The sequence below is a fragment of the Seriola aureovittata genome, chromosome 16 (genome assembly GCF_021018895.1).
Source record: "Seriola aureovittata isolate HTS-2021-v1 ecotype China chromosome 16, ASM2101889v1, whole genome shotgun sequence".
Lineage (NCBI taxonomy): Eukaryota > Metazoa > Chordata > Actinopteri > Carangiformes > Carangidae > Seriola > Seriola aureovittata.
Window position 1 is genome coordinate 3,410,685 of NC_079379.1, and position 14,272 is coordinate 3,424,956.

The window sequence follows — 14,272 nt, forward strand, 5'->3', positions numbered from 1 at the left end:
CTGAACTACTATTGAAGTAGAAGGCAGGTTGTGAGTGTGTCGAGCCGAAAAAAGTAAAAATTACAAAATAAAAATTATTTAATACAGAATCTGAATTATTTTGCCTTTGTTTTGTTTTCTTATTTATCTATTTTATCCTTTCATATATTATTGAAGTTGTCAAGCCTAATTGATATTGTAATTTTGTGTATTTGGTTTTTTTAGTGTGACTTGTTTGTGTTGGGTTTGATCTGTGTTTATCGTTTTGTCTTCTTGTTATTTAAGTCATTTTTTGGGTCAAAAAAAAAAAAAACATCCAAAAAATATATCTATATTTCCCTTATAACCCTTTGCAGGGTTAGGAACCACTAGAACGATCTACTAGCTGTTTGAGTAGGGGAGTAAATATGTTAGTGATTTATGTGTGATACTTATAGATTTGAATACACACACCCCTCCACATTAACTCTTTTGAAAGCATCCACCTTCCTTGCTGTGTTTCCTCTGTGTGTGTGTGTGTGTGTGTGTGTGTGTGTGTGTGAGTGCAGTGTGTACCTGTGTGTGTGTAAGTGTGTGTAACCCAGTGTCCCACAGTGAGTGTGCAGTCAGCTGAGAGTCACAGGCTGAAGGAATTGGAGCAGATTAAAAGTCACCCTGTGTCTCTCGCAGTCACAAGTCGGGGTCGACACTCACAGCCACTCAGCGCATCCTTTCATCTCACGAGATTTAAGAGCCGAACACTGTCAGTCACGTCCAATCGAACGACAGTTCACACAGTTATTAGGAGCTTGGAGAAAAAAAGAGTGTGTGTGTGTATCTACAGTATACATGCATCACCTCTTCAGCCATGGATACTTGAATAGTAAGTTCACCTAAACAAGACTGAAAAACTGTATTAGTGAAAAGATCTTGAACTGGAAATTCATTATCTGACCCTGGATTCAAATGAACATGTACAGGCTCTGCCATTTTAATTTGAAACACTCTACAGTATCTTGACAATGAGCTGAGAAGAAGCAAGTTAATATTTCAATGAAAATTCATATCAGCCAACTCCTACCTCCTGCAGCCATCACTCTCTGTCCCTGTGCTTTTTGTTGCATAGTAACTTTTCCTCATATTTCAACAACTCAGCATGACTCAAAAACAATGAAAAACTCACACACACACACACACACACACACACACACACACACACACACACACACACACACACACACATAAAAGAAAGATAAGCAGACTAAACTGATTTAAAAGAAAGAAAGAAGAAGCAAATATATCATCTGTTACACTGCCATATATCAATATTTGTCCCACTTTTCCATTTTGTTTTTATTCACCTGTATATGTCTGTGCATGTCCCAAAACCTGATAAGGTTTTATGCATCAAGTTTTGAGCTGTGTGAAATTCCTTACAGGCAGCCACACAGAATAAAAGATATTAAATAACTACATACCTACATGTAATTAAAGCATTATTTAAACATGTGGACAGTGTGATTCACACCACTGTCCCTCCTATAGCATCCTCTCCTCCATCTCAGCAGGATACAGACTGACTGAATGTCATCTATGTGAATGACAGGATGATGGAGAGACAAGAGGAGGTATAGATTTACCTTCCTCGGCCAGCAGCAGCTTCCTGCGTTCATTAGAAAATTAACTTTGAGGAGATGGGCTGAGGAGGTGAGGGAGTTGATGATTAAGAACAAAATGAACCAGGCTAATGGATATGAACAAGCAGAGACGAGGAGATGTATAAAAAAAAAAAAAAAAAAAAAAGGGAGGTAATGAAAATAAATCTGGAGGGAGAGAAAAAGGGAAGAGGGTGAGAAATGAAGGAGAGTCAGAGGATGAGATCAATCTTGAAAGACAGAATTGGCGTTAGAGGCTTAGCTTTGCCTCATTCACTCACTCTGGGACAGAAAAAAACACGAGCTAATCTGTGAATTAACAACCAAAGAATATTTCAGCTTTTCCCAAAAGGCCAAAAACTGACTCTTATTGTGGAGGAGGGAAGGTGACACAGAGAGAGGATACAGTATACCCTTCATACAGATGATGACCTATAGGGGACAGAGCTGTAAGACCTAGGGTGTGTGTGTGTGTGTGTGTGTGTGTGTTCCCTCCAATTGCAGCAGTGTGCAATCGATGCAGGCAGCAGACTAACCACTGTCCCCTATATTGCTTGTAGAGCAGCGCCCATGATTAATTCATTAACTGTTTCTCTCCATCTCTCTCCCCTATCTTACTTCATCTTGACAGCCCTGCTGCATTTACATCCCTCATACACACCCACACGCAGACACACACACACACACAAGCAAAAAATAAGGATGACATCTCTATTCAAGACTACATTCACAATAATTGAAGACACTGTTAGTGTGTGAAAACAAAGTGCGTCAACACAAGTGTTTTAAAGTTGTTTTTGTAAAGACATCTGTCCACACTGCAACACAACCAAGACAAAATCTCTGACAGCAAAACTGCACAACATCTGGTGAGGAGTGGGACAGACATGATGCAGTCACTCTGCTGTGTCTCAGCTGGTTTAACCTCTGCAGCATCTCCTCCCTCTCATGATTTTGTTGTTCTCATTAATATATTTTCCTGTTTTTAACTCGTCAAACTGAACGAGCAGTAAAAAGCTATTTGTTCACTGCTTATAGATGCCACTTATTAACCCTACACAGCGATTCCTTCACTGCTGAACTGTGCAGCTGATCAAATCACAACATAATCATCACCACAGGTTAATGACAACAGCTGTAGAGCTGCAAGGATTGGTCAATTAAACAAACACAGAAAATTTTTCAATTAATGGTTTCAAATATTCTCTGTTTCAGCTTATTAAATGTGAGGATTTGTTGCTTCTCTTTGTCATAAATGACACAAAACTGAATCTCATTGGCAACTGTAGGTCGCATAAAACAAAAACTCATCATGAATAATCAACTGAAATTATAGCATTTTTCAGTATTTTCTTACATTTTACACAAAAATCTATAAAATATTTTGCAAATTAATCAATAGTGAAAATTTGTTTGATTAGTTTCAGCTGTAAACTGTGCAGTAAGATTTATTGAGATTTCACAGAGTCGGTTAGAGGCAACAGAAAGCTGGCTTCCCATCCTAAAATGCAAACACAAGCATTTTCAAATGTATCCGCACTGTTTTTACACAGCAGTTCTTTTTTTAGAAAAATATACTGTCTAAAAAATGCTGGCTTAGTGTAAGGAAGATGTCTTTTCAAATTTAGCCAGATTAATGTGGACATAATTCAACTGTGTGACTGTGTGTGTGTGTGTGTGTGCGTGTCTGTGACAGAGGTCACAGTAACAACAGTGTGTTCCTCCTGTTTCTGGAGAATTATTATTGACTGAAGTCAAGGCGCAGCTCCAAGAATCCTGCAGAGCATCCACACACACACATACACAGTGATATCATGCATGGCAACATCTACTGATAATCTTGACCTATTTTTTCCTTCCTATAAATGAATGCGCACACACACACACACACACACACACACACACACACACACACACACAGCCAGAGATTCCTCCCCCTTTTTCAGCGATTACATTCAACATCCAGGAAGCACCGGCAGAGACGGGACAAACAGTCCTCTGCTTCCTCCGCTGTATCACAGCAAACTCACCAAACGCCACACAACACTCAAAATCAGTTTAAAAGATGTTTCTCGGCCACACAGCCTTAACTGTTACGGTCTGTCGTGAATACAGGCCCTGTGAGCTGCTGAGAGAAGAGAGGGTCACTGTTACCACACACACACATTTATATGTTGGAGCAAATATTTCACACTTGTTGGCTGCAGCCCTCACGACCATTCAGCTGGGTTTTCTCCCCTGACACACACACACGCACAAACACAATGAAGCTCATTGATTACTTTCCTAAAAATCAGCTGGGTGCTGGTTATGCAAGAACCCTGAGGGCTACAGAGAGAACTGCTGCGAACAGTAACGGGGTAAAAAGAGGGTAAAAAGAGAGGGTGGGGCAGCATGGAGGAAAGGGGGAGGGGAGGAATCACATTGACAGATTTACTGCATATGAAGCTAAAATGTGGAGAATGCAGGACACCAGTACCAGACAGATCTGATTCAGTGCAGTGTTTTTCTGTTCAGCTGGGCGTCATAGTAACTGAATTATTTTTCTGTTTGCTCCCTCTTTTATTTTACATGTGTTCACTGTAAACGTCTGCTACTATAAAAATGAGCACTAAACGACACCCTCCCCCTTTCTGTAATTGTGTGTGATGCTCTGAGGGAGTAGTATGCCTCTTCCTTTATCTCATACTTTTGCTGTCAGTGATATGGAAATTAAAATGACTGTTCTGGATATTTTTCCCCTGGAGTTGAATTTAACCCTCTGAGGTCTACGTGCATTTTACCTTTACTGATGTTGGTGAATTGTTTTGGTGCTTGAAATGGGTTTACCAAAGTCTATAGGATGATAATTGTGCGATATATGAGTACAATAGTTGATAAATGGAAAATAAAATGAAATTCTGTAATATTACTGAGTCGAACAAAAATTTCAGAGGCTCTGACACACGTATGATCTCACAAGAATATGTAAGGGGAAGTGGAGAGTCTACAGATTCTAACAAAGTTTAAACCATGTTTCTACACCGTATTATCACAAACATATTAGAAACATTCACTTCCTTTCCATTTAACTAATGAGCTTCTTTTAGTATTAAAATGATGTATTTTAAACGTTCGCTCTGATGCTCTATATTACTTCTTTGAGACTCTCTAGTGTCCATTTTTAATGCATTAATAACAAGCAATTTTTAGCTCAGCAGGGTGGAGGGGCCTCCCAGCATAGCCCAGAGCCCTGGGAGCGTTTGATTTCCCTGACACTGACACCCCCTTCTCGTTCTCTCTCTCTCTCTCTCTATGAGCAGCAGTGCAGGCGTTCTAGCTCGGTCGGCATTTGGTTTTCCCTGCTGCCGCTCTGACAGCGTTTGGTTTTCCTGCCGACAGAGTCAGGTGCCTCTGGAGGCTGTGACTAAACAGGAAGTAACGCGGGGAAGACGGGAAAACAAGGAGGGGAGGAGGGAGGGATAGGGACAGAGCTCAATAATTGGAAGGTAATGAAATAAAGCAAGTGAGAATGTGAAGACAACGGAGACGGCAAGAGAAGGAAAAAAAAAATCAATACTGAGAAAGGACAGAGGGTCAGAGAAGACAGAGAAGGGCAAATGAAACAGCAGTAAAGAGATCATTAATATTACAAGTTTCATTACAAAATGCCATATCCAACATATTATTAAAAGCTTTTAACTACAACAAAGTAACTGATGATCTGGAAACTAACTGAGGACCTATGTCTCAAAAAAGTAACTGTTCTGCATCTACTCAGTCATATAATGACTGATGAAAAAAGTCTTGAGCACAGACTCAGGGTGTGATCTGAGAGACAAACACAGAGATTGTGCTAGAGGACGGAGAGGAATGATTGTGGAGAGATAAAGGAGGAGGAGGAGGAGAGAGGTGTTCTTGCGGGCAGAGATCTACTGTGAGAGGAGAGCAGGAGCAAGGGAGCTGGAAGGGAAAAACTAGGCCACGTGGAAAAATCCAGCTGTAATGATCCAACTCTGGGACCAGCCAATAGCTCGCATGTCTGCCTGCCCCTCTCCTCCCTCAGTGTCTACCTTCATCTCTTTCACCCTGCAGTTACATCTTTCACTTCTCTCTCATATTCACTTAAGTTGATTTGTCTTCTATTTTACATCCTGCTTCTTTATACTTCCTGTCTCTTCCTCTCCTGTGACTACAGCTCTCCATCTCTGTATTTCTAACTCCTTTTCAGTGTTTTCATCCTCTCCCTCTTCATTAATGTTTCCTTTTTTTCCTCCAGCATGAGATTAATTAGCCAATAACCAGTTAGAGAGGTGAAAAATTATTTTCCAAACTTTGCCCACCATCTAATATCGACATTTCGAGGTCTAATTTTTCCACTAATGGGGTCACATTGGTCCAGAAGTGTGATGTTTCTCAGGCAGAGGCACAAAGACAGGAAACATGACAGGGAGGCAGCTGAGTTAAAGATGGCACATTCAAAGCAGCAACAGATGCACTTTAATAGGATTCATGAGATTGCTGGAGGAGCACGGGCGTCCTTTGTATGTCCGTGGCGTGTGGAGAATCGGAGAGGCAGGTACAAACACAAATCTGAAAAGACAGGAAGAGCTGGCCTGCACCGGCCTGCCACTTCCTGTAGTCCATGAAAACATGGGACATCAGCAAACACTCAACTCCAAACGCCTTCTGACACTGTGTGAACTTCCTGTGTCTCCCTCTGGGTCACTGACCTCTGAATGTGTGAGTGTTGGAGCATTGCAACATTTTTTCAGTATTATGGACTGAGTGACTGTGGACACATTTCCGCGAAAAATGCAGCATTAAGTTGCTGCAAATGCAAACTGAACATTTCCTGCTGCTGCAGCTTCACATTAAAAGAATTTAACTGGTGAAACACGAGTTGACTTTTATTATGAAATGCTGTGTTTGTGTTTGGATTATTGGTCAGGCTCTGGGGTATTGTGATGAGCATTTTCCAGATAAAACGATAAACATAAAATCTGTTCTTGTAATCTGCAGTTTGCACGGTGGCCCTGAGAGCTCAACTTAAGAAAACACATGCAAACAGACAAAAGACAAACAACTTGAGAAAACATTTTCATCAATTTGACATCACGTGCTGCAAATGCTCACAACAAAAACAAATACACGAACACGCTGCAAATACGCGCAGCACAACGGAAGTGTTTCCAGGGGATACAAAAAAGTGACGGACCTGGCTCAGGCGCACTTGTTCAACGCTTCCTGACTTTTGAAGGTATGAAGACGGCGAATCGGCTGCCTGTTAGTGGTGTTGGAAAGTGAGCTAAAGGTCAGTTTGTTTGGTTTATTATAACGTCACTTCCGCTGTGCTGCGTGTATTTGCAGCATGTTTGTGTATTTGGTTGTGTTGTGAGTATTTGCAGCATATGTGTTTGTGTTGTTGTTTGTGTTGTCTGTTTGTATGCGTTTTCTTAAGGTGCGTTGAGCTCTCAGAGCGTAAGTTTGACCTATAATGAAAATAAAAGGCCTTTGCAGCCAAATAGAGTGAAAGTCAGAGCTCATTTACAATTAAAGAGTGTGTAAGTTTGTGTGTGCCTTTAAAGCAGCACAGTAAAAGATTAGTCCTGAAAAAGCCACAGAGAACGTTTGCTTCACTGCCACATACCAGCCTATAGGGTCAACACACACACAGACACACACCCACTGAGCTGCTAGAAGTTGGCACTGCCTGTAGACTGACTGATGAGTTAGAGGTGTTAAGCATACAGAGGGAACATCGTGATGCCATCCTCAGCCAAAGATCTGCAGCAATGTTAACCCTGTTGATTAAACAAACACACACACACTCAACCAAGACTACACACACTCTACACAGGATACAGACGACTCAGTTTTCCTAAGACATGGATTTTATCCAGACAGAGAATACACGAGAGAAGGCAAACCAAACTGAAACTGATTGGATTTTTAGGACTATAAGACTAAATTAAAAGTAATTGCTTATCAGTGTATATTACTGGGGATCTAACAGCTCAGATATATACACATTTCCTATTGTCTATATTTGTAAAGGGCAAAGTTATGGCTGTGGGTTTCCTGACCATCTTGTTCTTCTAAATGTCTGATTGTTCTGTTTCCTTCCAAGTTTCCTGACTTATATTTGGCTCTGAAAGACTGAAGTTTTACCTGCTGTGATGTAATGAACATGGTGCATTTTAAGATGCTCCTAAGCTTATCTAAATGTTATTAGGATTACTAAAGAAAACCAAACAGCACAGGACAAGAAATCCATACTGTGCTGCTTGCTACATAAAAATTATGGAGCTACTAGAGTAAATATAATGTTGCTGTCAATCTGCCTGAAACCATCTGGTTTTCCACTGACTAAGAGACAGTGTGTGTGTGTGTGTGTGTGTGTGTGTGTGTGTGTGTGTGTGTGTGTGTGTGTGTGTGTGTGTGTGTTTCTTAGTCAGGTCCCAGTGTTTTTCCATATATTACCCTGTCCCAGTTGCTTTAGATTTCCTGTCATTGTTACACAGCACCGTTACACACAAGCACAACTTCACACTAAAGAATAAACGCAGACAAAAACACTCCACCACCCTGGTGAATGATTTAAACTGTATCAAATGTCGCCGGTCCAATTTCAGTCAAGTGATGCCACAAGCAGAACGCCAAGTTCACATTTCTCCGTCTATTCTTCCTGACAACTGCTACAAGTGACTCACACACAGCTGACAGAGCAATGAAAACTCACACACCCATATAAACAGGGTAATAGTTATGAGGTCAAGTTTACTGCAGCATATGAGAATCAGGGAGGGAAAGAAAGAAGAAGAACAATGAATGACAAAATGACAGGAGTGAATTTGATATCATCCATGACACTTGACGTGCTATTGCCGCTACCAGCCTTCAAAGAGCAAAACATGATTAGACAGTGACATATTACAGCACAAGTCCTATTGTGGTGGAGAGAATCCAGAGGACACAGGACACGTCCTCTAGGGTTACAGCCTCATTATAGCACTGACGAGGGAGACGAGCTGATGTCTAACAGAACACAGAGGTCCAGCTCCAAAAGCTGCAGAAAACACAGATCATCCCCAAAGATATCCCACTGTAGCAGACAGAGCTCGGGGTTATAAGTTAGTGGGTCATGTCTCCAACACATTCTCCTACTGTAATAGATGCACACTGTATCAATACTATAAAAAACAAAAATCAACAAAAATGTACCTATTTACAAACTAATCACTGTCCAACACCACTTATTCCTCAACCTGCCTAATGACAAAGGTAAAAATCTGGTAGAGAGTAAACCGTTTATCAACTAATCTATTAACAAAATTGCAGAAAATGTATCAGTTGACTACTTTTGATAATTATCTATCAAGCTACAGCTTCAAAAAAAAATTTAACGACAAGTTTGAGTTTTTTTTCTATTTCTCATCATTTAAATTGCCCAATATTTGTTTTTGTTTTTTTTGCTTTAGGTGAGTCAAACAAACTGAAGACTCTACTGTTGGATCTGGCATCTTGTGCTGGAGGTCTGACATTATTCAATCATGAAATAACTGATAACTGATCGTGAAATAAATCGCTGGTTACAGGCACATTTTGTGACAATTCTATAACAACTGTAATGATTTTAAGAGCCACAAAAGTTTTAAAAAGTCAGAATACTTCACTGTAGCTTGGCTTATTACAAACAAACCGCATAAACAGTTTTCGAGGCGATGTACAACACATACAGTAATATGGTACGCTGTAAAGGTTCTGGATTTAATGAGAGAAGAACCAGTGACCTTCTATCAACCTGCACTACATGTGCTGGCACTAATGAAACAGCAGATCTGAGTCTATCCCTGCACTGAGTTTACAAAAACAACTTTCTATATACTGATTGCACCTGCCAAATAAAGGAGCAGAAGTGCCAGAGTTGGAGTGCACTGACCTATGATCAGTTTGGGACTTCAACGCCATTATGTGTTGACAGTTCTAATGGTCCAAGAGGCCTGAGAGGCCCATGTCCAGCTCTACTTAAATCAATGTGCTTATGTGTCCGTCCTTTAATGGCCTCCCTCATGAGAAACATCACGTCTAATGCCGTATATATTTACCAAAGTAAAGCAATTCTGCTCACAGATAAAACTGAACAGTGATTGCGATCGACAAATGGCACTTTAAATGGAGAGCAATCATTGGCTGAGAAATGGACTGCAGTTCTGCCTGTGTGCTAAGTGTAAAGCCATTCTTGATTTAGCGTGCTCCTGAGTCTGTGTGAGATAAAAAGACCAAGAGAGATTTAATGGAGGTCATACAGCCTCCTGAGGAACTTAAACACCTTTACCATTCAGATTTATTTTAACATTAAAATAATTATTAATGTCAAACATATAAACACAAGTCCCTGCGCATCAATAAAATACAGACTTGGGTCTGACAGCTTCTATTTTAACCAGTCTGAGTTATGAGTGCAATTTGTCACATTAAACAATACATTCAGTGCCTGAAAGTTCTTTATGAATCAAAGGAAAGTATTGCAAACCTAATTTAACACTGTTTCTTGTTATGCCCCGAGCAAACTGCCTGCTGCAGCAGAAAGCGACTAATATTAGGGCCAAAAACTTGACGTGACAGATGGGTTATACAGGAGATACACAGAGGATGTCGGCATATTTTGGCCTAGATAGATTCCAGTTATGGGTAATACTATTCAGAGCCACATGTTTTCACTTTTCTTGGTCAGATGGCTTAATCCAGGGTCTGCAAATCACAAGAACTGGGCAAAGTGTTGCCATAGCAAAGATGCTACAAACTGTCACTGAAATGATCTCCCAAGGGGATTTTCCTTCTGTGATTAGACAAATTGGTTGTACAGGTACTTGACGTTGGAGGATTAAAGAAGTGCTGACATGAACCTCCTCATATCCCACAGTCACACATGTGCACACATTCGCCGGCAACACACAGAAGCTTAGTCCCAAACCCCAAGGAGTTTAGTTTCATTATAATGATCAATAATTAAAACCACCTCCTTTTCATCAGCGCCAGCATCACAGATGTGACCTGAGTCTATTGGCTCTCTGCACCCCCATCCTCTCCTTCACACACACACACACACACACACACACACACACACTCCACCCCCTCCCAACCACAGTCAATTTCAGTAGAGGCATTCATTTTTAAAGCACCCCTGTCTCTGGGATTATAAAACGGCGAGTCTCAGTGCTGGTGGTAAGGCCACTGCTGCAGGGGGTAACAATACCAGACGCACACAAAGTGAATGGCAGTGGCCCAGCAAGCACCACTCGGTTTGAGCAGTTTTGTTTTCTCATCTTAAAGTGTTTTAAAACCCCATCAGAGACAAAGTCAACCTTTCCACTGCAGAGGAGCAGCTTTGATATTTACAAGACAAACAGAAAACACAAGGCGAAACACGAAGCTATGTGGGGAAAATTCCCTGATGCTGGCAGGCAGGAGGGGGGGGGACTTCATAAAACTGCTTCCTCTGGTGTCTCAAAAGCACACAAGTGATTACAAGGGAGTCAGGGTGTGCAATTTGCCCCTACCCAGTGCATTTCAGAGGGAGGCCAACAATTTGGCAGAGCTAGAAGCCCTGCTTTGTTTATCCAAATTATCAACAATGAAACAATCCAGATTATGAAACTGGCAGACTGGGCTGGCTGTCTGCCCAAGGATCAACTTACACTTTCAGACACACTCTGTGGCCCATGTTTGAGGTGTTTTCATCCTTTTCCTTTCATCCACTGACAGGGACACTGGAACATTCCTTTAATATTCCCAGGACATATGAATGTGTCTCAAAGGGCGATAGACAGTTAAGTCACCTCATCCTGACATCGGTAAATGACCTGTTTATTTTTGGCCTTAGCAATTATATTTCAAACTTAACTAATATTTGTTTACATCCATAGGTTTTGAACATTGACCAGTTTCAGCGTTACCTTTATATCTCTCCAGCACATCTTCGTATGCCTGGGCGAACTCCTTTTCCTGGGAATGGTTTGTCGGCAGCAGACCCGGTATGAACCCAGCCATGGTGGCTCTGTAGCCGGCTTGCGTGTAGAGAGGGTTCGGCCTGCAGACTACCGCAGTGACCCGGTCCGCTGCTGCGCGTCAAGCCCCCGCTCTTGCTCCGTCTCCCCTTGGCGTCCACAATTCAACAGCACCTTGTGAGAAACTGGTGAATTTGATGCATTGGCGCGCACACCACAAGCCCGGGAGCTCACTTCCAAGCCGGGTTAGATAATCCTTAGGGATACTTCAGAGAATAAAAATGACAGCAAAAACCTGAAATAAGCGCGTATTTGTAAAAATGTAGGACGTTAAAGACGCAAGTATCTACTTGAATGAAGGTTACATGAATGATTTCTATCCATTATCGCCGTGTGTGCGGGAACACACAGTCGCATCGCTCGGTGTGTTGTCTCCCACCAGTCCCTCCTTGGATATCGGCTTCCACCCGGTGACTGCTGCTTTTTGTAGCTCCTGTGTGTGTGAGAGAGAGAGAGAGAGGGAGGGAATATATCCTACACACCCCAGTTGACTGTCCGTAGAGGGGGGGGGGGCAGTGTGCCTGTTTCCGTCCCCAAGTCAGCGGAGCTCCAGGCGAAACCGTATCCGGACTCGGGCTTCCTATTTCAGACTGTGTCGGCGTCCTGTGGATCCAAGGCGAGCCGCCCGAGCTCCCAGCGTGCTTCCCAGCCAATAATGGCTGCTTCTGTGCGAGGCTTTGCGGTCCTCTGTCTGTGTATGAGTGTGTGTGTATGTGTGTTTCTCTGCCTCTCTCTCTTCCCTCTTCTGCTCAGGTTTCTCGGCGAATCTTCCTGCAGAGGCTGTCTTCCATCCCTCTCTACCGGCCACGCCAGGAACATCCGCCACAGGAATTTGGAGAGCCGGCGGGGAAAGCTAGCTAGCTTTGCAGAGCAGCCGGTGGATAATTAGAGTTGTAGCGCCCCCACATGGTGGGCGAGGCTCGGTGAGAGATGATCATTAGTTAAACCCTAAACCCCATGGCCAAGCCTAAAAATATGACCAGTAATGCAATTACTTTCTAGTGTGTTATTCATTAAACTAATTAACCACAGAGGTAACTTGTTGTATATCTATGTACATTATCTTCAACGGTTTCCATTTGCGTACCGCCAAAAATGGCGGTTGGAAATTCATCATTGCTGTGGTTAATTGGTGAGAGAAGGAAACATGCCTGTCCTATTTGTCTTGTTTTTATTTGGCTTTTTATATTATTGTATAATAAATAAATAATACAGCTTATTTATCAAAGAAACAGGTGTCAAGAATGTTGGTAAATAATGACCAATCTAACATGGCGAACATAACGACTGCAGACTGAAGTAATGGCGAAGATAAATAAAAGCCTTTTTTAAATATTGCTGTGACTGTATAATTCAACTGCACGTTCAGTGCATTGTTGTAAATGGATGATAAATCATTTTAAATTGGAAATTCAAAAAATTACCAATTTGGAATAAATAAAGTAGCTTACATTTAAATTACAGGAAAACCCAAAATACTTTAGGAGAAAAACGTGGAATATATAGTAAATGCCTTCATTCAGTTTGGTGTCAAGATTCAAGATTGTGTATCTTTGTATGTATATGCGTTCCTGGACACTGTTACTTTTATGCATCTTTTGTGGTCATTTGCATCTCTGTGCGGTTGTTTTAAGTCTCTCTGTCGACATTTTGTTTATCTTTGTTATATTTTTGCCTATTTGTGGTCATGTATCTTTTTGCATTCGTTTTCAATGTCTTTGAGGTCTTTTTTGCAACTCTTTGTCATTGTTTACCATCTTTTTGCAGTTATTTTGTGTCTCTCTGTCGTCACTCTGCATCTCTGTGGTCATTCTGCATGTTTTGTGGTCATGTTGCATGTCTTTGCAGTTGTCATAAGTCTCTTTGTGGTCATTTTGCATCTCTCCGTGATCATTTTATGCATAGGTGTAGCTGTTTGACATCTCTATCATAATTTTTGTGATGAAATGTTAATCGTGATTTCAAACATAGGGCCTAAGCCCAGTAGGCCTGGTCAGTAATCCTTCCATGAGTTCAGACATTTCCAGAATCTATTCCAAGGAGCACTGAAGATGTTCTGGTGGTTCATGGCAGCTGAACACTTCACTGACACTTCATGTTGTTTCCTTTGATTTGTCATCTGTACCCGCCCTAGCTGTAGCACATGCTGAGGCCTGTCCTCCCATAGCGTATGGCGTGCCACCACTTAGTAACATAGAAAATAGCTTGTAAGACATGAAGCTACACTGCAAATATAGTTGCATCCAATACAGATGGTTACCTGTTTTATCTGGAGAATAGAAGAAAGTCACTGAAAAGTAAGCACCCACTGAAACTGATTAAATAAACAGTATCTACTCAGTACAGTTTCCTTTTAATAGAAAGACTAAATATAACAACAGGCCAATGAACTTCACATGATACTTATACCAGTATCAGATCAGAACAGGGGGGCAGAACAGAGCTTTACATTTGTATTTTTCTCTTTGTGGCTGCTTACTTTGCTCATACTTCAGCAGCCTGTACAGGAATACCACCCTGCACTGTATCTGTATGTTTGAAGAGTTTTGGTTGTGAGTGAGTTGAATTAATGGAGTACACTGCCATCTAAAGGCTAATTCTGTATGTGTT

At 41.4% G+C, this 14,272-nt stretch overlaps 1 protein-coding gene across 6 annotated transcripts in view; it reads right to left on the reverse strand.

Annotated features, from left to right (window-relative positions):
* Nucleotides 1-14,272, reverse strand: part of macf1a (microtubule actin crosslinking factor 1a) — a 233,585-nt gene that overhangs the window by 195,567 nt on the left and 23,746 nt on the right. The window contains exon 1 of one of the 6 annotated variants that reach the window (XM_056400186.1): nucleotides 11,552-12,407. The exons of the other annotated variants lie outside the window; for them this stretch is intronic. Coding sequence (XP_056256161.1) covers nucleotides 11,552-11,645 — 94 coding nt within the window. The 5' untranslated portion in view covers nucleotides 11,646-12,407. Of the gene's footprint in view, nucleotides 1-11,551; nucleotides 12,408-14,272 lie in introns of those variants that run through there. 6 annotated transcript variants of the gene reach the window in all.